The sequence below is a fragment of the Carassius gibelio genome, chromosome B22 (assembly GCF_023724105.1).
Source record: "Carassius gibelio isolate Cgi1373 ecotype wild population from Czech Republic chromosome B22, carGib1.2-hapl.c, whole genome shotgun sequence".
Lineage (NCBI taxonomy): Eukaryota > Metazoa > Chordata > Actinopteri > Cypriniformes > Cyprinidae > Carassius > Carassius gibelio.
Window position 1 is genome coordinate 16533235 of NC_068417.1, and position 22643 is coordinate 16555877.

Here is a 22643-nt window from a genome sequence, read left to right on the forward strand (position 1 = left end):
ACAGAAGATCTTTAGGTTTGGAAACACTGACCCAACACAACATGCTTCTGTTCTGCTGTCACCCAGCTCTGGCCTTCTGTTACTCGCTGATTTGGTTTTACTTTAACATTGATGCATTTAACAGATACTTTTTTTTTTTGTAAATTTTTGCATTCACCCCATGATTGATCAAATATATTGCGTACCAAAATACAACATCCTACTGGCCTTCATTCTATTACACTTACAACTATTCATTTAGCACACTCTTTAACATGAAAATACAACAGACAGTAGGCTTTTTTATTGCAAAAAACATATGTTATTTAAATGAATAAATAAGAATGACACACACACACACACACACACACACACACACACACATATATATATATATATATATATATCATTTAAAAAATTACATTTATGCATTTAGCAGACGCTTTTATCCAAAGCGACTTACAGTGCATTAAGGCTATCAATTTTTACATATCATGTGTTCCCGGGGAATCGAACCCCCGACTTTGCACTTGCTTGCTTGCTAGCGCAGTGCTCTACCAGTTGAGCTACAGGAACACTATATATATATATATATATATACACTACTAGATTAAAAGAATGATCAAAAGAGAGAATTGAGAATTGAATGTGAATAACATTCAAGCTTTAAAAATGTATTTTAAATGTGACAATCATTAACTTCATCATGTTTGCGGCTGTTTCTGCTGAAAACATACTGTTAAACAGTTCTAGGAAAATGTTGACCACGAGTGAAAAAAAACAAGTGTGACAGAAACTGAGAAGAAAAACTGACGACAGTCACATGGTCACAAAAATAAATGTGTGAACAGTGTGAACAGTGACTCAGAACAGTTTATTTTCCACTCTGCTCTTGGTTGATCTTTATCTCTCATCACAACTATTTTAGCACATTTTGCATTCATGTCTGTTTAACCTCATGATCCAGAGATGTTTGATCTGATCAAGTATCTCTACTGTGTTCAGATGTTATAATCATTGTTTGATCCAGTGGTTTTCCTCCCACAAACCATCATCAAACTCCACACACCGACTAAACCACAGACATCAGCTTCATCAGTCACTGAATCACCACAAGAGAAGATTTCAGTTCAGTACAACAATCTGAATCATTCACATAAAAAAAAAACATTTATTTTGTGTGAATATAGTAGCAAATTATCATATGAGAGCAGAACTGCAACTTTAAAGACACTTTAACCTTTAAACACTTGTGATTTAATGCACTTCTGCTAAAACAAATGCTGCTAAACAGTGCTTTCAGAAACTGAAGCTCTCAGGAGCCCAAAAGATCCTGATTCTTCTGTGTTATATAAACACATTATTATTATAATGTATAAACAATAGCATTCAAATCTGCTTTATATAACGTCGATATATCACATTTGTTTAAAATGACAGAACAGTACAGAGATAATGAGAGCTTGTTCAGGATCAGGATCATCTGTGTTGACTGAAGAGAGAAATGAATCCTGATGACTCAGTCTGACTCACTTCTGCAGAATTACTCTTTTGAACAATATTATATACATTTTGAACCATTTACGACATGAATGATTTAGACTAAAGGTCAAAAGGTCAAACATCACACACAGACAGTCTATTAATGTATAGATATCAAATGGATCATTCTAAATTACCAATCTTTATGTCAGAATGTTTTTTAATGTCATATTCAGTCATTTGAACTGTTGTACAGACAGTACATCTCTTCTAAAGACCTGCTCGAGCGCCAACTAGGACAGTTCTTGTATGATCATGTCTCGTGGTGTGTGTTGTTTTCTCTCTTCTCTTCCGGTCCATGATCTCCTCTGCTGGTGGATGTTGTTATTACACATCTGGAGACACAGGGCTTCTTCTTCTTTGAAGGCCATTCACACAAATATGTGTAGTTTGATGAAAAGCGACATATGAAGCTGGAAATATTTCATTAAATTATATTTTATTTGTAATCAGGGACTGAAGGTGAGAAGAGTGAATGCTTTTCACTATCACTTTTTTCTATCCTCAACACCACGACTTGAGACCCTTGAGCAAGGAATCGAAACCCCTACTGCTACCTGTGTGTGTGTGTGTGTGTGTGTGAATGGGATAAATGCAGAACTCATACTCTTTCTCTTTCTCTCTCCTGATGAAGCTGCTGTATCTCTCTCTTGTGACTGAATATGGAAATCATCCCTCACTCTGATATTTCAGTCCTTTAGGAGATGATATGTGGAAAATATGTTAATTATCACTTTACTTCTTTAATCGTTTTTATTCTGAATGACAATCATGTTGATATCTTTCTCTTGTATTGTTTGCATTTTGGAAAAATTACCCTCTTCCTCATCCTTCTTCAGTGAAAATGGTTGTGCAGCTTATTCAAATCTGAAATATGTAGAGGTTTTTTTTGTTGTTGTTGTTGTTAGTTTTTTTATATGTTTGAACATGATTTTGATGTTTTGAAAGTTTGGAACAGAATAAATAGGAAAAAAAATTAAAAAAGAAAAATGAATTATTTACATTTATTCAAAATAGCAATGTGTATTAATTGTAGATGTAAAGTATTTTAAATCTTTAATAATTTTATCCCACAATTTGTACATTACAGTGCACAACAGGGATCATATCTCACTTACTAACATTTAATATTTCTATTTTCTTCTACTGCCATCGTGTGCTAAAGATGAAGTGCATTTAAAAGTCTTTTCATGGCAGCACTTGAATTGCAATAAAAGCCTGTCTATATGCATAATTAGCATTTTAATTGTTTGTTCAGACAGCTTGTATATTATATATTCACATTCATAAATCGGGGATTAGACGTGGAGCTCTTTATGCTAAATATCAAAACAAGAGTATGTGCACAGTACCTGTAACTGCGCTTTGCATTTTGCGAGATTGACATGCTAAATGGCAGACTAACCCAGTTTACTCTCATTCATTTAGTTCACGAACAAGATACCCTGGTAAAAAAAAGCATACTTTTTTGTATTTCAAATATATTTTAATTTTAAACAATACACTGCAAATATACTAACCAAAAATAACACAGTCTTTAAATGTATTAAACGTATATTAGCAACATACTTCTGGTACTAATTTTCAGTAAGACTTTTAATATACTTTAAAAAAATTGTAATTTATTATACTTTATTATACTATATTTTAGAGAAATGTACTAAAAGTGAAATTAAAGTAGAATTTTAGAAGTTTATTTATTTTAACTTTAATTTTAAGTATATTTTAGACAAATTTTAACTGCATGCTTGAAATTATGCTTGTCACAATGCACTGAAAGCATATTTTAAAAATAGTTTATTTAATACATTGAAGATTTAGCATATTTTAAGTTAATTTTGAGTGTGACTTTAACGTTTACTTATTTAAGCTAGGAACTTTGTAACTTGGCAAAAGTTATGAAATTTTTGAAAGCCTGTTATAAATATACACTGTTAAAAATCGCTGTAAAAAAACGGCCAAATTTCAACAGTAACATACTGTTTTTCATTAAAACAGTGCATTCTGGGTAATATTCATCGTTTTCGAGAAGTAGCCTGCTGCTATATATCGTAAATTAACAACGTTCAAAGTCGACACTCAGCGGCTGTGTTTCAAATCACACCCTACACCCTCATTCACTATTCCCTACATGAGTTTACTAATATAGTCCACCTAACAGAGAGAATGAACACTAATGAGTGAATTCAGACACTGATCAACAGCTGCTGTTAATGAGTAGAATCACTGAAGAAAAAAAAAACATAACAAGACAAACACATGAAATACAATGACTTCAGCCACAGCCTTAGATGAAATCAACGGAAGATTTAAACGATCAACAAACAGCTTCACCAACTTCACACATTACTAACCAGACTGACTTTATTTCTGTCAGATCAGAGAACAGAGATCAAAAGATCTTATTGAGAATTAAAGAGATTTAGATGATAATGTTACTGTTTCGTTTGACATCACCATTGTGGAGATCAGTGTTTGCTTTAGTTGGGCTCCTGACCATTGTCTTTTGCACTTTACATTTTGTTTTGTTGCTGTATTTGTATCTTTATGATGCATCTGTTACAGCAGTATTAATTTTGATAGTCAAGTGATTATGGTTGTTTCTAACAGGCATGATCTACTAGACTGACTTAAAGTGTTGCTATAATAATCAAATATTAATTTGGTGTTGAAATATTTGAGTGAATGACACTTCAATTTGGTGAGATTGAAAAGTAGTGTGATAACCTGGATTTAACGACTAGTTTTAGTTAAAAATAGTGATGGGATTTATGGCTCCTTGAGGGGATCCGGATCTTCGCGATCCGTTCCTTTCAAAGAGCCGTTCAAAAGAATGGCTCTTTTGGCTCTTTTTAAATATTTAGTCAGTTTTAAGAAGCCAGCTTGGGGGCATCTCAGTTTATCCTGGAAATAATCACTGGGAGGTATTATGAGATGAGATTTGTAGTCAAATAATTAAAGCTCAGATATCACACACCAATATCTGAGTTTGAATTATTCTGAAATATTGATTGTTACCTCATTTCTCATGTGTGGACTATATTCCATAGGGTTGCACAAATCCCTCTGCTTAGACAGTGACATCATTATTTTGATTTACCTTTAGTACAAAGTGTGTGTGTGTGTGTGTGTGTGTGTGTGTGTGTGTGTGAAACTACGTTGACTTATGTTATTCATACAATACCTACTCACAAATAAACATAAAAAACAAAGCCGGCTGCAATGAATTTCTGTGCAAAACAGCTTTTACTACAAACACTTCCACACAAGAACATTGTTATCACACAAGAACATTTTGATAGAAAACTAATTTTTTTTTTAAGTAGATAAAATTAGAATAAATAAAATGGAAATGTCTACATACTACATACAATTACTACTGTAAACTTTGCAAATAGGACATCAGCCCCTTCAAGTCAATGAACAATAACAAAGTGGGCTGCAATGAATGCCTGTGGAAAACAGCTTTTAGTGAAAAATTTCTATACAAGTACAGTATCACAAAAGAACATTTTTAATGATTTTAAAATAAGTTTTAAATGAACACAAAATGCAATGTAAATGCATGCACAACTAATAACTAATATCATCACGCTATAAAGGGTTGGCCTGCGCTGGGTGCGCCCCTCCCCCTATAACTGTTCTGTCTCCTGGCGGAGCTCATTTGTATGAACACGCATAGGAAAAAAAGAACGATAGAAAGAACGGCTCCTCTCCAGTCGCGACTCGGCTCCCATCGTTCATGTTTATGAGCCGTTCAAAAGAATCGGTTCGTTCGCGAACGTCACAACTCTAGTTAAAAAGTATTTCGGGCAGCAGTCCCCACAACACTCAAAGAGAGAAATCAACAATCAGCATATGAATCTCAACAATGGTGACAATGAAAAGGTTCATGATGCAATGCATGCTGGGTACCAGCACAGGATAAAACTCATCCATGATTCCCAGCATGCATTGCGGCATGAATAAATTATGCCCCTGAATTGTTCACTTATTTTCTTGAATTCTTATGTGCTTATAATTTTGCATTTGTTTTAAGTTTTAGTAGCATGTGTTGTGATGTTCAGAACTGATCTGTTCATTTATTTTGTGGATTGTCACCATTGTTGTGATTCATACGCTGATTCTTGATATTTCTGTCTAAATTTCAGCAAAAGTTTTTTTTTTATTTATTATGAGTGACATTTTCTTAACAGTCTTTCATAACTTATGGCTCAGCAGTGTTCCTTCTCATGCTGTAGTATCAATTATTAGATCAGAAATAATAGTATTTGTTCTTGTCAATCTATAAACAACAATATCAGATTTTTTTTCTTCTGTGTACTTTTGTTTTGCTATAACAGGTTCCAAAGGCGCATTGTTACAGCATGAAAAAAAAAAAAAAAAACCTTAGTTGTTGAAAAGTCACGTTCAAGAGCCCAACTAAAGTAAACACTGATCTCCATCATGGTAGTGAAAAAACACCTAAACCTATTTAACTCTCCATAAGTTCTTCTGTAGACATCTGACAGAAATAAAGTCAGTCTGGTTAGTAATGTGAATCTGGTAAAGCTGTTTTAGGAGTTGTTTAATCAGATCTTGAGAGATTTGATGTATTCTTTTATTCAGTTGATTTCATCTAAGGCTGTGGCTGAAGTCATTTGTAGTTCTTGTGTTTCTCTTTCCTTCAGTGATTCTGCAGGTGTTTATCACTAATGCTCAATCATCAATTAATCACATAATTATCTTATTAACTTCACTGATTCGGTGTTACTCTAACACTCTGTAGTGTGCACACATTATAAGTGTTCATTTAAAACTGAGGATTTTCTTGTGGGGTTTAAAGGGTTAAAGATTTAAGATGAAGAAAAAACAGAATGAAACATAATTTAACAGTAATAAACTGTAATTAATTTACAGGAAACAAACTGTAGAAAAACAGTTATTTACTGGCACCCCTGCTGCCAGTAAATAACTGTTTTTCTACTGTTTCTTGCCGTAAATTAATGGTTGCCAGCAAAAAAAGTGTTTTTCTACAGTTTTTTGCCGTCAAGTCAAGGAAAAACAGTAATATACTGTAAAATGTAAACGTCAGATTTACCAAATGAAAAAAAAGTTAATTTAACTAAAATATTTGTGAACATCCATAGAAAAAAAATTAGGCAAAGTCATACACTGATAATGAGAGTAAATACTGAACTTGACTGTATTAATGTGTGTTTGCACAAGAGAGATCGTTTAGTTTAATGTAGTTTTGTTGTTCACCATTGTTCTGGAGAGTAGAGCCGGTGCTTCAGTCAATGATGAGCCACAAATTCTGATTTTCTGCTGCTTTATATAAAGGCAGTAAATGTGGAGTCGCTGATACAGTGGTGATCTCTGTGTTAAGTACTTCAGCACATACATGTGTAATACAGCTGACAATGAGCTGCAGTGATTTGAGTAAAAGTCATGTATTTAGTTACTTTATTACTGCACATTAAGTGTAAGAAATATTCCTTCTCAGTGGACATAGTACTAACATCGTAGGAATGCTAGTTTAAAAACTCGAACTGTTTGAAGCAGTGGGAGTGGAGTTAATTTCCATGGTAGAATTTACGGTAAAATACTGTTAAAAAATAAGAGTGGTAAATTAATGGTTAAGAGCTGTAAATTAACAGTACTTTACTGGCGCCCCTGCTGCCAGAAAATTACTGTTATTTAACGGCAAAATTTTTTACAGTGTATTTTCAATACAATATATGCATTGCACAAATGTCTGTTCTTTTAACAGTTTTTTTTTATATGCAGTTATGTTTATTGAGCTAATATTAGAAGTATCATGATACAATCATAAATGACAGGGTCATAATAATCCTAAAAACATTAACAAAAAATTTGACATTAAACACACTATGTAACATTATTTATGTCAAATATTTAACATTAAACACAATAATATTCAGGACTGATATGAAATATAAGAAAAACCTGTTATGTAATTGAGTTACACAGTGAATTATGGAAAAAAAAAATGGGATTAACATTAACAGTTGCATGTTTTTCACTGGTACAATTACAAACATTTCTGTTTGCAGGAAACAGTTTTAGTCTCTTTCAACATTGTTTGGAAGTGGACTAACATACATTTTGTCCTTAGACTTCACCATTACACATTTGCGCTCTAATGACTGAGGATGTACAGCAAATACATTATTGGTGTGACACACTTCAGTTAGAAATGTACAGGATATATTTAACTGAGCATCTCTATAAACCTTTCTTCCACTCTTGGCTAGCTCTTTAACTAAAAGACAGAAACTGTTTGTATCAAATACAGAAGAGGCCCCATCCTCAGATGTGTAGGCCACCAAGGTCAAAATCTCACAGAATGTCCCATCATTTAACTGTACAACAGAATTATTTCTCTTTTTAAGAGTTGTGTTATTATATGAATGATAAACAACACTGTTGCAAATGAAACGGTCATAAAATAAACCTAAATGAACAGTGTCTCCTGTGAAATGTTCAATAGCCCTCCTCTGCAGCACAGATGTGCTGCCTTTCTTTGGGCAGCCAAAACCTCTGACATTATTTGGAAACTCTTTTGACGTTTTTGTTACGCCAGACCTACCCTGGAGTTTGCCAAATATTTTTTTTATGTTGTCATTTGCATTTTCCATTATAGTCTCTGCTTTTGTTGAAAGACCCCTCCACCTAAGGAATCTTTTCACTATTTGAGCAGACACATGTGTTGTTCCATTAAAATTTTTTAGCAAAGTCCCATTGAATGATTCAAATGGAAATGTGGATGTTGCCCACAATGGTCCCCAGTTGCGTACGCTTGATGCCAAGTGCATTAACAAATGTACATTGAAAGAGACATTACCAGCACCATACAGTTTCTCAAAATTATGTACGAACTTTCGAAGAGCTTGCTCTGCCATATCCACGTGGGTCATTTTCACTGCATCCTGCAGAAGAGTGTGAATTGCAAAAACTAACAAAAAAAGATGACTCCAGTACTTCTTTTTTAAAATTCCACTCAAAACAGTCAAAGCATAAAAGAGCAAAAATGACCTCCATTCAGACGCCTTCCAGAATTTTCGGTCCTTAACTGATCTGGGTGCCCTTGTGACCTCCACAGGTGGGCTAATTAACATTAGTCCCTGGTCTACGTCACTGACCTTAGAGCCCAAGTACCATTCTTCCTTATGGTGCTTACTATCCAACCACAGAGATGTTAACTGTTTCGTTACACCAAGGCAAACACAGTGCTGGTAGTCCGGAACAAATCCAGTGATCATTTTAAAGCTCTCAAGTTCCATCAGAGGGGATGGGCCTTTCACACCCATTATTGGTCTCTCAGGTGTTGCCAGCATTGCGTGCCTGAAATGGTCAGTCTCTGTCCTTAATGGTGGTTCTGGTGTTTCCCATGGGCAAAGTGGCTACTTTAAAACAACATTCAACAGTTGGGTCAAATTCATGAGGAGTTGCACAGAAATACAAAATGGATAAAACAAACTCATTAACTTCACAGAGACATGAACAAGTGACAGCTAAATTTGAATAAGATTACAGTAGGGTACAACAAAACAAAAGAAATTATCAGACCCATAGGACATCTGCACATCAAAATGTTTGTAATAAGTGAGTTCACTGACAGTAAACACTTTCAGAGATGCGCTGGGTCTGTGATCAATTCTGTAGGCAAAAAGATGTTCATCAAAACAAACAGTTTTGAGCTGCGATGTAACCAGTAACACGCATTCATTTCTGACAATAATATCCCTGATTTTATAAAACACTGGCAAATCAAGGTCTACCTGACCACAAATAACTAAGGTAGAACGATATTCAGTTCCATTATACTTCACCCATTTCACTGAGAGAACATTTGTTTCTGTAGGAATGTTCAACTTAGATGCAATCTGAACACTTTCATTCAAGTCACTGACACAGACATTCTTTCCTGGTCCAAGTACAATTCTGTCATGGTTAAAGGCTTCCCAGTTATATGCCATGAAATTCTGATGTTTTTTGGCAAGCATCTTAGTTATGTTCTTGAAACATTTTGGTTGAGTCTTGAAGAAATTGTGTTTGGACACGTATCGCATTGACCACATGTGAACAATAGGCCCAATATTTCGTATACACCGAGGGTAGTGACAGATTAAATGATGTTTAGGCAGCAGATTCTTTCCTGGGAATAAGCACTTGAACAGCCTGTGATGCTCAGTAATTAAGTGTTTCAAATAAACAGTAAGTCCTTCAGTTAAAATGGGAGAAAATACAATATTCACTATTTGTAGTAAAAGTAGTAGTAATTGCCAGTATTTATCGTCTTGGGGCACAATGTCACCAAATATCAGCGGCACATTTCGAAGTAGACACCAACACTGTATTGCATTTATGCCCAAATCATTGCTCTCGTCATCCAGTTTTACAGAAGGAGGCCGATTTCTCCTCTCCATGTACCCATAATTAAATGAATTTAATCTGCCATCCAACTCTTTCGCTGTCAAAAAATTAGCTTGAACATACTTTAAAACAAGTTTTAATTCAAACTGAGCAACTCCCTCTAAAATATCATGCATTATGTCTACAGAAAAGTTGTCTGATATATTAAAGTACTGCAGAGTGTTTAACAAACATGTACGTTTCACACCACAAACATGATGTAGTGTTGGGTCTGATTGTAGAGCTTCACAGTGTCGTAAGTGTGTTTCTTTGGTGCGGAAAGTTACATTTGGCTCATCTTCACAGAACACAGTTTGATAATCTTCCCTTTCAGTGAGACAAAACCTACAGTTATTCCGAGCTCTAAAAGATTCAACAAATCCAAAAAGGCCATGTAAACCAAGATTATCTCCCGTTACTTGGACAATGCTTCCACGCACAAAACCAGCAGGTCCTTGTATACCCTTGTTTTCAAGGACTTTTATGTCATTGACAATAGGTTCCAATATTGCATCAAATCCATATGTTTTGGTGTGTTGGGCATGGAAAGGTGCACATAAATGTATGTTTGTTAGAGATGAATTAAATTGTGGTGGGAAATTTCTCAAAGTAAAATATATACCGCCTAATTTGTGAATTCCCTTTTTTGAGCCCAAAGGATTGGCAGTTTCGAATTCATCATAATACAATTGAATCTGAAGTGCATTTTTTTCAGTCGAAAACAGGGGATGACTTTTTATGTACAGTCCATCTTCAATATCAGAGTAAATACCGTTTTTATTAGGTAAACCTGACTTGAACCTGCATGTGGTGTTTGGGTGCTTTAAAATGTTCTGTAATGTTTGGAGTGTTGGAACATAGGCAAACTTGTCAGTCACTGCAACTTGCTCATAAGTTCCAGTAGTCCTGTTTTTTCTGTTGTCAAATCTGACCCCAATTACTTTCTCCACAGGCTGGACAATTCCCCATTTTTTGGTAAAATATGATTTTCGTTTAGATATGGAATTAAGCATGGTGAAAGGGTTTTCAATTTCATGAAATGACTGCTCAATTGAACTTTTAATGTCCGTGTTTTCTGAAAATAAGCATTTTATAGCGGTCTCTTTTACTTGATCCTGGATGTCTTGAACTACTTCCTCCATAGACATAACAAAAGTATCAACAGTAGTCTGACTAACACCTGCAGCTTGCAATTGTGCTATTGCTGATGCACACAAATCGGTAGTGTTTTTGCTGGGAACTGGCAAAGAACTGTCCTTTGAACATGTAGCCACATCAGTATTACTTGGTAGCCCAACTGCATTATGAACAACAGCATCATCCTCTACACATAACAAAACTTCACCTGCTTCATGAACTCTTTTTAAGTGTTTGCGAAAACCTGAAAAAGTTGCAAATTCTAAACATCAACCTGCTTCACCACATTTTAGTCGAAGTGATTTGCCAGGCAAGAGCCCATGAATTAACTTTGGATGTGGAACAAGAACATTTGTGTTTTTCAGACAACAAAAACAAACAAAACAAATCATTTTTCCCAGCAATCAAATCTAACGCAGGAATCTAGCTCTGAGTTCAGCAACTCTTGGGCACTCTTTGACTTTGTCAATGTCAATCTGAAAAACTGTTGTTTGTACAAAGGTGTACATGTTGTGCAGGACTTTGCTGTAAGATGCACCAAACACAAAGTGCGCTTTGAAAAGTTCATCAAAGGCACTGAGACCACTCACTGATTTGCACGGTATGGCTTTCTTGTCGAGAATGATGTAGTATACATGAATGCTGTTCTTCTTTGGACCCATGGCAAGCAGGTATGGCTGTGTGCTTTCTTCAATTGAGTCCAGGTGCTCTTGTATGTTAGTACCGGCCTAAAGATAAAAAAATAATAATAATAATTAATTAAATCAGCTCTCCAATTGACTCTCTCTACATTAATTTTTCACAATACAATTAGCCCAACAGACACTGATTTTCGGCAGACTACAGGAAATGACAGTAAAGATCAAATTTACCTTTTTGAAGATGACGAGGTGTTCTTCTGCTTGAGATGCGGACATCTTTCCAGGTCTCTTTCTGCCTTGTGGTGAAGGTGGGATCAAATGAAGTAAAAGAAGAATAGAAGCAATGTCACTGTTCCATCCTGAAAAAATAAAATAAATGACATCAGAAAAAAAATACATGGAGAAGTCTAAACAATCTTATACTAAACTCTGACAGTCTAACCTGCATCCCCCATTTCATTCTCCTTCACAGTCATTTCGGCACAGTCAATCAAGTCCTGAAGAGCTTGGGAGGAGTCAAGACTTTTGCTTTGCTGAATAACTTTGTGCATGAATGTAGTTGGCCACCTTTCTAAAAGCTTAGAAGTCGTCTTTTCACCAAAGAGCAAAACAAAATCCTGTTCAATCTGCAAAAACATCATAAACATTAATACAAACACAATAAAAATGTTTCAAACAACTTTACAGCTCAAATAACGTGTTTTAACAGAAGAATTCATAAAGCTCAAAAATGTGTGACTATGCACATACATTGTAGTTTTATATTTCTTTGTAAATGGTAATGAACTAAATTCCACAAATGTTGTCAATTGAGCTGAACTTGCATTATATCAATAATATTTGTTTTACCCCAACCCATTGAGCGGGTTAAAGAAATTCTCTTATCACCACATAGACATGTTCTCTCACCAGGCCTTGAACATCCAAGAAGCGTGGAAATTCCGTCAACACATCAGTGCTTCTGTTCGGGTCTTGAATCATCTTGCGACGGTACTGAAATGTCTCCTTCATTTTGATCTTGATGGTGTCCACTTCTGAGGTGTGTTTCATTAGAGAAACTGCTTCTCTACACTGTTCTTCAGTGAGAATAACATCTGTGCTGGATGCAGCCTCTCTTTCCGAAGTTGGTCCACCACTGAAAGACTGTGAGGAACGTCTACAGTTCTCTGATGATGCACTGTTCCTCTGAATGTTCTTTATTTTCCAAGTCAAGTAACCTTGTCCACTTTGAGGGTCATAATAATGTTCCTTTAAAAACAAACACATCTTAATAAATACAAAGGTGACCAACTACCCCATAACTAGATTTTAACAAAAATTATTTGCACTTACATATCCATTCTTTGTGTAGGGATCACGAAGATATGGAAACAGGGCAACGATTCCTTGGGCATACATTTCCCTAATATTTCTGGGTGGAGATGTGCTGTCAAAATAAAACAATGACATTTAAGTATGTCTATTAATTAGTTACCCTAGTATTCTGCTGTGGTATTGAGAATTGAGAAATCTTTAAATAAATCAGTCATATAAAGTTTTGGTCAACTGGCCCACTCATAATCGTGTTAAATAATATTGAGATTACAATATTGGCCAAAATAATTGTGATGATTTTTGCCATAATCAAGCCGCCCTAGTTAATGTTCAGTTTCTTACACAGACTGATTTTTTAACTTCATAAGACCTCAGTGTATCATCATGAGCCATGGGTATTAATTTAGTGTAACCTGATATGATTTTTTTGACTCTCAAAGGAATGCTAAGCATTGACTTGCATTATCTAAACCTCCAAGGACCATAGTATCTGCTAAAAATATTCTTTATTGTTTTTCTATATAAAAAAAAAAAAAAAAAAAAAAAAAAAAACACCTACATCTTGGCATGAATATAAGGATGTAGGGCTTTTTTTTTTTTTTTTTTTTACTTATCAAATTTAAAAAATCTGCATTTGAATTTTAGGTGTGCGTCAGGCAGCATTATCAGTGGCGCACGCGATGCGACGACGAAGTGTCATTGCATTTTAATGCTTTTGTTAGCCTATCCAGTTGAACCCACTAGATGCGGTGCTGCTACGTTGTTCATTCAAAATATTGCGGAAAAAGAGAACAATCGATGCTGGGAAGATGTTGTGTATGTCAAAACTGAAGCCGTTCACACAAAACATTTATCGCATTTTCTAGAGGGACATATATCAATGTTGCACTCGCCTCTCACACAAGATAGCCGCATGTAAAGCTATGTCAAATATATGCAAGTTCAACTTTTAAAAAACATGTTTCAAGACTATATAGCAGTTTTCCCCACTCCACTGCATATCAAGTTTTTACATGAAGAAAGTAGTCTTTTTGATTGGTTTTTGGTCCTTTGTATTAAACTATACATACATGCATGATGCTGTTTTGTTTCTAATTGTTTAAGCAAGTTTATTCATTATATATGGTTTATAAACATTATTTTAAACATTATGCAATTTTTTCAAAGATAGTCCTTTTATTTTATTATGCTTTGAAGAAATGATATGCATAATATTTTGCTCGATGCGCCCTCTTGTGGCCTCAGGAGAGAAGCCAAAAGCTTTTTTTCCCATAACTGAAATTATGCCTTTTAAATTCTAATATAATTAGAATATTGATAATAATTAAGTAAAAAATTTTAATTTAGTTTTTCAGCCATTTTGACAGCTCAATAAGGATGAGTAAATTCACTGTCATTTGGTGTAAACTTTCACTTTAATTGATCAAATGTAGTCATTTGAATTATTGATTATTGTTTTATTGCTCTAAATGTGACTTGGATTACTCAAGGGTTAGCTCACCCAAAAATTAAAATTCTATTATTAATTACTCACCTTCATGCCATTCCAAACCCGTAAGACCATTGTTCATCTTCGAAACACAAAGTAAGATATTTTTTATGAATTCCAAGAGCTTTCTGACCCTGCATAGACAGCAAGGGTCCTACCACAGTCAAGGCCCAGAAATGTAGTAAAGATATTGTTAAAATGGTCCATGTAACATCAGTGGTTTAACCGTAATTTTATGAAGCTATGAAATACTTTTTGAGCACAGAGAAAACAAAAATAATGACTAGGTTTTAGTGTCTGGGAAAATTTAAGTTGCATTGCTCTCTATGCAGGGTCAGAAAGCTCTCGGATTTAAATCAAAAATATCTTAATTTGTGTTCCGAAGATGAACAAAGGTCTTACGGGTTTTGAACGACATGAGGGTGAATAACTAATGACCGAATTTTAATTTTTGGGTGAAATAACCCTTTAAGAAGCTGACAGATCAGGGCCCGTATTCACAAAACATTTAACCACTAAGAGTTCACCTAAACTGCAGTAAAAGTTTTTAGCTAATAGTTTTCTCTTAAAACCTATTAGGACAAACTTTTAATTAGGAATACAGAGAAGTCTTAAGCTCAGAGTAAGGGCGGGGTTGACCTTGTTGCTGTGGATGATGTCAGCATGCTTACTAACTATGCACACAGTGATTGGCTGATAGTCTCTGTCAGAGAATGCAATATGATGCCATATTCAAATAAAGATTTAAAAATAAAAATGTTAATTGCCACATTCAAATAAAGATTTTAAAATGCAAGTGTCATGTGTTCAGCTAACGGCCTCTTAAACAATTAGTGAATATGCATATAAACAGCCTTTTAATAAACAGAGTAGAATAATCCTTGCTGATAGTAATACATGCCAATGTAAAAGAAAACCAAACTGGACACAAGCACAGCTGTTACTTCTTGCCCAGCAGGTTAATGAAAACAAGGATATAATCAAAGAAAAAATTGGATTGGGATAACCTCCAAAACCAAAGGCGATAAAGGTCTTAGTGACTTAGGAGTCCTCTTCACTGCTCCTAAGATTTCACAGATTTAGGAGCTAGTTTTAGTGATAAAATGCTTTGTGAAATACTCTTAGAGCAAAAATTTAGGAGTCCTAAATTTAGGACTGACACACCCATTCTTTTTAAGATTTTCTCCTAAATTGGTGAGTTATGAGCTACATTAAGCCTTAAGATGTTTTGTGAATATGGGCCCAGATCTTCTAAAATTGTCATTTGTGTTCTGTGGGAGAATCTTTTGGGACGGCATCAGATTACCTGTGTTTTTCAGTCATATCTGCAGTAAGAATCTTGATCATCTTTCTCCTGGTGCTGTCAGTCAAGCTTTTGGTTTTGTTGTATTCCCTGATGATTGCGTCTCCACCAGGTTTACTCTGCAGGATTTTTTGGACCAACTGCAAAGTGTTACGTAATACAATCATTGACAAACCATATCCCTCTCAAGAACCATTCTGAAATAATCCATGTGACTCCAGTGGTTCAACCTTAATTTTATGAGGTGACAGGAATGTATTTTGTGTGCAAAAACAAACAAATGACTTTATTAAATTTCTTCACTCCTAAATCAATCCGTAAACAGTGTGCTTTCAGGATGGGGTTCTTCTGTGCTTCAGGTTCTGTCCTGCTTTAGGCTCTTTTAAATAGATGTTAGTTTACCATTTCAACATGGACTTTTTACAGATTGATGAAGAAATTGTTGAATGAAGCCATTTTTTTAGCTCAAAAAAATAAAAATAAAAATCACATTCCCATAACCATAAATTTAAGGTTGAACCACTGGAGACACATTAATTATTTCAAGGATGTTTTTACTATATTTCTAGGCCTTGAACATTGCAGCTGCATCAGTTGTCAATAGAGAGAAAGATTTCCTTACTAATATATTAATTTGTGTTCCAAAACTGAATGAGAGTCTTACGTGTTAGGAACAACACGAGGGTGAGTAATTTATGACAGAATTTTCATTTTTGGGTGAACTAACCCTTTAATACCCTGCAAGTGATGTGTTCTTTTAAAGCAGCAAAACATTCACCATCAAATCAAAAGCAGTCACAAAAGACATAATTGACAAGATTTAAACAGCAATGTGTCTTGGCTTACTAGTTGTGACTATTATCCAAGTCATGTTGATGCCAGGTGTGAAAAGGGCCAGAGATTGTGTAGTCAGTAGTCACACTGTTAAATTTCTTGTTTTTCATAGTCAGGTTTAAAATTTGTACTGTAGAATAATATACAATGCAAAAATCACAGACTCACAATTCTGGCTTCGTCTTCAACCCTCTGTTGCTTTCTTGAAGGACTTCCATCACTTAGAAGACTGGTGTCATCAGATTCATAGTTTGCATTCTGCAATGAGCTTTCTTCACTTGTCACAGAAGGGACCTGGGCCAAATCTATTGAAAAATAATTTTAATCAAATGACTGTTAAAATAAAGCTCTTTCTGATTCCGAAAACAACCACAAAACCTTGTGCAAAATTTAGGTGATAGCCCTGCTGTCTTGCCGCCGTTATGACAAAATTACATACACAAAGTGCGAAGGACATGCAGAGCACAAAGGGCATTATACAATTCACACGTTAGTATTGGAAGACTGAAAAGTGTTTTTAACCCGCCTGCATGGTTATGACAATTTTTTATTCTGTTTAACAAGTCCTCACCTCAATACATCGGCTGCATTTTTTTAATGGTGGAATTAGGAGCCATTTCTCAATATGCATTCTTGTCTGTACTTGCATTCTTGTGGACTTATGAAATGTCATCAGTTGTTGCCCAAGTACTGTTCTAATTCAAAGTTCACATCTAGCCAAGTACAGTTCAAATCCCCGGTTGTGTTATTGTTCTTGGGATGTTTCCCCTTTTATCAAGGATGCATCAAAATGTGACTTGTGTGAACTTGAGGGAGCAGGTAACCCACAATGCATTTTGCAACAACCAGCGAGCGTTAATGGCAGAGGACAAAACCCGCATAACTTTCAAAATATTACTATTATTGTTTCATGAAATGTACATTTAAGGGTTTTTTTAGGCGGAAACGTAGGCTAGTTGTTTAAAACTCAAATCTGCAGTTTATTTATAAAGATGGTGCATATTTGAAAAATTTTCTTCGCCTATTTCGGAGACGTGAGCTCCAGGTGATCACCGGGCACTCAGTGCTCATATATACCGCCGAGTGCAGTCTCACCTCAGCTTGTCCTTCTGACATTTGCCACTACACTGTAAAAATGTTTGCCGTTAAATAACAGTAATTTTCTGGCAGCAGGGGTGCCAGTAAAGTACTGTTAATTTACAGCTCTTAACCATTAATTTACCACTCTTATTTTTTAACAGTATTTTACTGTAGATTCTACCATGGAAATTAACTCCACTCCCACTGCTTCAAACAGTTCGAGTTTTTAAACTAGCATTCCCACGATGTTAGTACTATGAACTTATTTCATTTGAGTCCACTGAGAAGGAATATTTCTTACACTTAATGTGCAGTAATAAAGTAAATAAATACATGACTTTTACTCAAATCACTGCAGCTCATTGTCAGCTATAGCGCACATGTATGTGCTGAAGTACTTAACACAGAGATCATCACTGTATCAGCGACTCCACATTTACTGCCTTTATATAAAGCAGCAGAAAATCAGAATTTGTGGCTCATCATTGACTGAAGCACCAGCTCTACTCTACAGCACAATGGTGAACAACAAAACTAAACTAAACGATCTCTCTTGTTCAAACACACATTAATACAGTCAAGTTCAGTATTTACTCTCATTATCAGTGTATGACTTTGCCTAATTTTTTTTCTATGGATGTTCACAAATATTTTAGTTAAATTAACTTTTTTTTCATTTGGTAAATCTGACGTTTACATTTTACAGTATATTACTGTTTTTCCTTGACTTGACGGCAAAAAACTGTAGAAAAACACTTTTTTTTGCTGGCAACCATTAATTTACGGCAAGAAACAGTAGAAAAACAGTTATTTACTGGCAGCAGGGGTGCCAGTAAATAACTGTTTTTCTACAGTTTGTTTCCTGTAAATTAATTACAGTTTATTACTGTTAAATTATGTTTCATTCTGTTTTTTCTTCGTCTTAAATCTTTAACCCTTTAAACCCCACAAGAAAATCCTCAGTTTTAAATGAACACTTATAATGTGTGCACACTACAGAGTGTTAGAGTAACACTGAATCAGTGAAGTTAATGAGATAATTCAGTGATTAATTGATGATTGAGCATTAGTGATAAACACCTGCAGAATCACTGAAGGAAAGAGAAACACAAGATCTACAAATGACTTCAGCCACAGCCTTAAATGAAATCAACTGAATAAAAGAATACATCAAATCTCTCAAGATCTGATTAAACAACTACTAAAGCAGCTTCACCAGATTCACATTACTAACCAGACTGACTTTATTTCTGTCAGATGTCTACAGAAGAACTTATTGAGAGTTAAATAGGTTTAGGTGTTTTTTTCACTACCATGATGGAGATCAGTGTTTACTTTAGTTGGGCTCTTGAACGTGACTTTTCAACAACTAAGGTTTTTTTTCATGCTGTAACAATGCGCCTTTGGAACTTGTTATAGCAAAACAAAAATACACAGAAGAAAAAAAATCAGATGTTGTTGTTTATAGATTGACAAGAACAAATACTATTATTTCTGATCTAATCCCATATCTCTTCTCTTATTGAATATTGATACTACAGCATGAGAAGGAACACTGCTGAGCCATAAGTTATGAAAGACTGTTAAGAAAATTTCACTCATAATAAAAAAAAAAAGAAACCTTTGCTGAAATTTAGACAGAAACATCAAGAATCAGCGTATGAATCACAACAATGGTGACAATCCACAAAATAAATGAACAGATCAATTCTGAACATCACAACACATGCTACTAAAACTTAAAACAAATGCAAAATTATAAGCACATAAGAATTCAAGAAAATAAGTGAACAATTCAGGGGCATAATTTATTCATGCTGCAATGCATGCTGGGAATCATGGATGAGTTTTATCCTGTGCTGGTACCCAGCATGCATTGCATCATGAACCTTTTGATTGTCACCATTGTTGAGATTCATATGCTGATTGTTGATTTCTCTCTTTGAGTGTTGTGGGGACTGCTGCCCGAAATACTTTTTAACTAAAACTAGTCGTTAAGTCCATAAATACTGGTTATCTCACTACTCTTCAATCTTACTAAATTGAAGTGTCATTCACTCAAATATTTCAACACCAAATTAATATTTGATTATTATAGCAACACTTTAAGCCAGTCTAGTAGATCATGCCTGTTAGAAATAACCATAATCACTTGACTATCAAAATTAATACTGCTGTAACAGATGCATCATAAAGATACAAACACACCAATAAAACAAAATGTAAAGTGTAAAAGTCAATGGTCAGGAGCCCAACTAAAGCAAACACTGATCTCCACAGTGGTGACGCAAAACGAAACAGTAACATTATCATCTAAATCTCTTTAATTCTCAATAAGATCTTTTGATCTCTGTTCTCTGATCTGACAGAAATAAAGTCAGTCTGGTTAGTAATGTGTGAAGTTGGTGAAGCTGTTTGTTGATCGTTTAAATCTTCAGTTGATTTCATCTAAGGCTGTGGCTGAAGTCAGTTGTATTTCATGTGTTTGTCTTGTTATGTTTTTTTTTTCTTCAGTGATTCTACTCATTAACAGCAGCTGTTGATCATTGTCTGAATTCACTCATTAGTGTTCATTCTCTCTGTCAGGTGGACTATATTAGTAAACTCATGTGGAATAGTGAATGAGGGTGTAGGGTGTGATTTGAAACACAGTCGCTGAGTGTCGACTTTGAACGTTGTTAATTTACGATATATAGCAGCAGGCTACTTCTCGAAAACGATGAATATTACCCAGAATGCACTGTTTTAATGAAAAACAGTATTTTACTGTCGAAATTTGGCCGTTTTTTTACAGCGATTTTTAACAGTGTAGCTTGTATGTGTCATATATTAACTATATGATAGTTAAACATGAAATATCATTTGTTTTAGGTGTATCTAACAGACAATCTTCATAAATCTATTATTTTATCTTTATTTCCTATTATATAAGCCTCTTATATTTCATACTTATACTTTTATACATATTTAATGGCTATTATTTTTTCATTAAAACTGACATAACCAAAAGAGGCAGCGTAGTCATACATTAATACATATACAGTAAAGATAATCAGAGTGTATATATATATATATATATATATATATATATATATATATATGTATATATATGCAAATATTGCCTGAACCCCATATTAACGTTTTTTGTATTTGTGTGTGTATTTTATATTTTATATGTGGTTGTGTTTTATATTTCATTTTGTTATAAGTATACATACAGTGAGTGAAGATAATCTAAATATATCTGCCTTACCTGAACTACATTTTTGTGGCTTATTATTGTTTAAATGAAAACGAAGAAGCAGTGGTGTTTGATATCATATTTCATCTTATTGTAAATACAGTAAGGATAACCGGAGTAGCTAAGGCGAGCTTATTGACGTTATCAAGTACGCAGCTGTTCCTTTTACAGGCCTTGCGTCCTCTCATTCTTAGGAGTTTGTACTCCCGAGTCGATCTTGCCAAGTCCAAACTTTGCGTTCTTGGTATTGAGAAACGGCCAGGGTGTGACTCGATAAATGCGTAAACCGTCGCATTAACGCGTTTTCAGTAATGTACATTCATTAGCAAAAGGAGTTTCACACTTATTGGTTTAGCAATAAAAACGGGTTTAAACGTAACTTGTCGTTTGATATTCGCCAATTTAGGGACGTCTCTAAAATTACACACAACATTTCTAACTTAAATAGCATTTGAAGATAACGACTTAAACTCATAAAACCAACTTTAAAACTGTTCATATAGGTGTCAAATTTGATGCGCATCTTTTAGATTTTTAATATTTAGAAAAAATATGGTCAAATCGTGTGTAAAGGGCCATTTGTTTTAATACTGAAAGGGCTCAAACAACATTATTTAAAGCTCAATAGCATTTACAGTCACACACACACACACACACACAAAAAGATAAATTACCTTGTGACGAGTTTTCGAATCGAAGAATAAAAACGCCTAAATTTGGCTGCTTTATAACCTCCTCGAAAACAACCTCATCAACTTCTGTGTAAGACGAATCGTAGAGCCTGGTCTCGGCGCGTTTGGAGGCGGGAATTCCGAATTTCACAAAGGCTGTGAACAAACCAAAACGAGTTTCAGTTTAAAATTAAAAAGTTAAAGTCAATGGCAGCTACAAACACAACTAAAAATTCATTTTAAAGTAAATTAACACGTTAACGTTACCTTCATCCAGAAAATCAGAGAGTTTCAGGTCGGCGCCAGAAACTTTAACAAACTTTTGTTCATGGTTGAACTTCACTTTAATGAGCATCCTTAATCCTAAAAGAAACATCAGCAGAACAGTTATTTCTAAACGTATTCGAGATAAATGTGTATTTTTTATTTAAATAATGTTAACACAAGAAAAGCGCAGAAACAGACTTACCTTCTCCGTCGCGTGCAGACAAAATGGCGTAATTGCCCCACAAGGCAGTCGTTGAGGGTGGAGTCAAGACAATTTGGCGCGTCTTTTTGCACTTTTAGTGTAAAAATAAAATCACATAATGTTGCACCCTGCAACTACAAAGACCGGTTGTACTCATCAACACTGTAGATTGTTAATTCAACTTTTTGGGAGTTATTAAAATTTAACACTGCATTTTTTACACTGGTCATTTTACTGTGTAGCGAATGAATTTTGCTTGTGTGCTCTGTGTTTTCAGAGTCCCTCCATTTAATACCAACCTGTTCCAGTTCTTTAAGCTGTGCAACAAAAGCAGTTAAAAATGTAGCCATATTTGGCTTGCTGTTACCAAGCCATAAGCATGGAATGCATGTATTACCTTGCCGGACTCTTGGTGACAGTTCTACAATTTGACACTGGATTGGCCATATCTGAACATTATTACTTTTGAAAACTGGAATTCCATCACAGTTCCACAAAATTGAAATGTCATCATCCCCCATTTGT

At 34.8% G+C, this 22643-nt stretch overlaps 1 protein-coding gene across 2 annotated transcripts; it reads right to left on the reverse strand.

Moving 5' to 3' along the window:
* Nucleotides 1–11468: 11468 nt before the first annotated feature.
* LOC127988469 (uncharacterized) lies at nt 11469–22353 on the reverse strand. Of its 2 annotated transcripts, XM_052591230.1 has the most exons (10): nt 22119–22353; nt 21917–22012; nt 21653–21805; nt 16826–16962; nt 15827–15963; nt 13050–13143; nt 12627–12965; nt 12160–12343; nt 11949–12076; nt 11469–11804 (listed from the first exon to the last, which is right to left on the reverse strand). In XM_052591230.1, exons 2-10 carry the CDS (start codon nt 22002–22004, stop codon nt 11487–11489), a joined length of 1578 nt encoding a protein of 525 aa, XP_052447190.1. In that variant the 5' UTR covers nt 22005–22012; nt 22119–22353; the 3' UTR covers nt 11469–11486. The 2 variants fall into 2 exon arrangements, with proteins under 2 accessions (XP_052447190.1, XP_052447189.1); XM_052591229.1 differs by lacking the exon at nt 22119–22353 and having other exon boundaries at nt 21917–22051.
* Between the last annotated feature and the right edge of the window lie 290 nt (nt 22354–22643).

Bases quoted from the DNA above. Each gene is read 5' to 3' on its own strand.
- LOC127988469 (XM_052591229.1), bottom strand. From the start codon at position 22,025: ATGTTTCTTTTAGGATTAAGGATGCTCATTAAAGTGAAGTTCAACCAT. The intron at 12,966-13,049 runs GTAAGTGCAAAT...TTGTTTTTAAAG, and splicing joins CCTACACAAAGAATGGATAT to GAACATTATTATGACCCTCA. The intron at 12,077-12,159 runs GTTAGACTGTCA...TTATTTTTTCAG, and splicing joins GAATGAAATGGGGGATGCAG to GATGGAACAGTGACATTGCT.